General features: G+C 39.0%; 1 protein-coding gene across 1 annotated transcript in view; it reads right to left on the reverse strand.

Moving 5' to 3' along the window:
- The window catches only part of DMRT1 (doublesex and mab-3 related transcription factor 1), a 144,639-nt gene that overhangs the window by 53,267 nt on the left and 90,020 nt on the right, over positions 1–1,352 (reverse strand). The window contains exon 4 of the mRNA XM_011970127.1: positions 915–1,059. Within this exon, the coding sequence (XP_011825517.1) occupies positions 915–1,059 (145 nt within the window). The remainder of the gene's footprint in view (positions 1–914; positions 1,060–1,352) is intronic.

Here is a 1,352-nt window from a genome sequence, read left to right on the forward strand (position 1 = left end):
ATGGTAAATAAAGCATACCTTGCCAAGCTATTTTAGACTTTATGGCTCTGAATTTGGAAATCAAAGCATGGTTCTGATTCTCATTCTCTAAGTTCTCTAGAGAGTCAAGTTATTTAGAAAATGAACATATCCATTTATTTAGTACAGAGTAAGTTCCCCTAGATTGGTTTCTCTTCCAAGACACTCACTACTGCCCTGATATCCACTTACTGCCTATTGTGTATGTTTCTCACTTTCCTACATCAAAAGAGGATACTTAACTCTAAGGAACTTAAACACGGGATCTGCAAACGCAGCAGCTGTAAAGAACTGCCTCTCACTACAGTGAAAATGCTGGGAGATGTTAAAATTGAAGTTGAGGAACTATGTATTTCAAAGTGTTTTGATTCATTTAACAGTCATTTTTTATTTCAAAGCCATTATATCAGAGTTATTTGCATTGCTACTGCATAAACTCTGAGATCTATTGTATTCAAAAATGTTTTATTATGTTATTTTCCCCCAAAAGATGAATATGCCTTCAATTTTAAAATGAAAGTCTTTGGGAAATGAGTTTTCAATATACAGAAACTCACTTCACAAAAAATACCAGGTCTTGAATCACATTTAAAGTGCCCCTGTATTTCATATTGATCCTCTATAAAATACATTTTTAGCTTCCAAAGGGGAGTCTCTCATCTTACTCCTGTCACTCTAAGAATCCAGAAAGGAAAAAAAAAGCATAGTATTAAGAATCAAGCAAAGCAAAGTCATTTCATAACTAAATTCTTTAAAGGATACTTATCCAGGCTTCACACAGCAATAAACTTTCCAACAATTACTAACAGCTAAGCCATTAGAGACAGCTAATGACCCAGTACTGGATAGCCATCCTCTCTCAACCCCAAATCCAGTCTGTATGACCAGATACCTACCGCTCGCCCTGGCTTCCGGGTAAGAGGGCGCATCCTCGAAAGTGAAGAACTGGGGCACGCTCTGGCCCAGGTAAGAGGGAGGCGGGTAGTAAGAATGCATCCTGTACTGGGAGCTCATTGCATGGCGGTTCTCCATGTTCTTCATCTGCTTAAGAAAAAAGAAGAAATATATTGAGACCAACATTGTATGTCACAACTAGTACAATAATTACCTAATTCTTTAAAATAAGGTAATAACAGGCTGGGCACAGTGGCTCATGCCTATATTCCCAACACCTTGGGAGGCCAGGGTGGGAGGATCACTTGAGCCCAGGAGCTCAAGACCAGCCAAGGCAACACAGTGAAACCTCTTTTCTACATAAAAATCAAAAAATTGGCTGGGTGTGATAGTGCACAAGTAAGATCTCAGCTCAGGAGGCTGAGGTGGGAAGATCACTT

The sequence above is a fragment of the Mandrillus leucophaeus genome, unplaced genomic scaffold, assembly GCF_000951045.1.
Source record: "Mandrillus leucophaeus isolate KB7577 unplaced genomic scaffold, Mleu.le_1.0 Scaffold93, whole genome shotgun sequence".
In the NCBI taxonomy this organism is placed as follows: Eukaryota; Metazoa; Chordata; class Mammalia; order Primates; family Cercopithecidae; genus Mandrillus; species Mandrillus leucophaeus.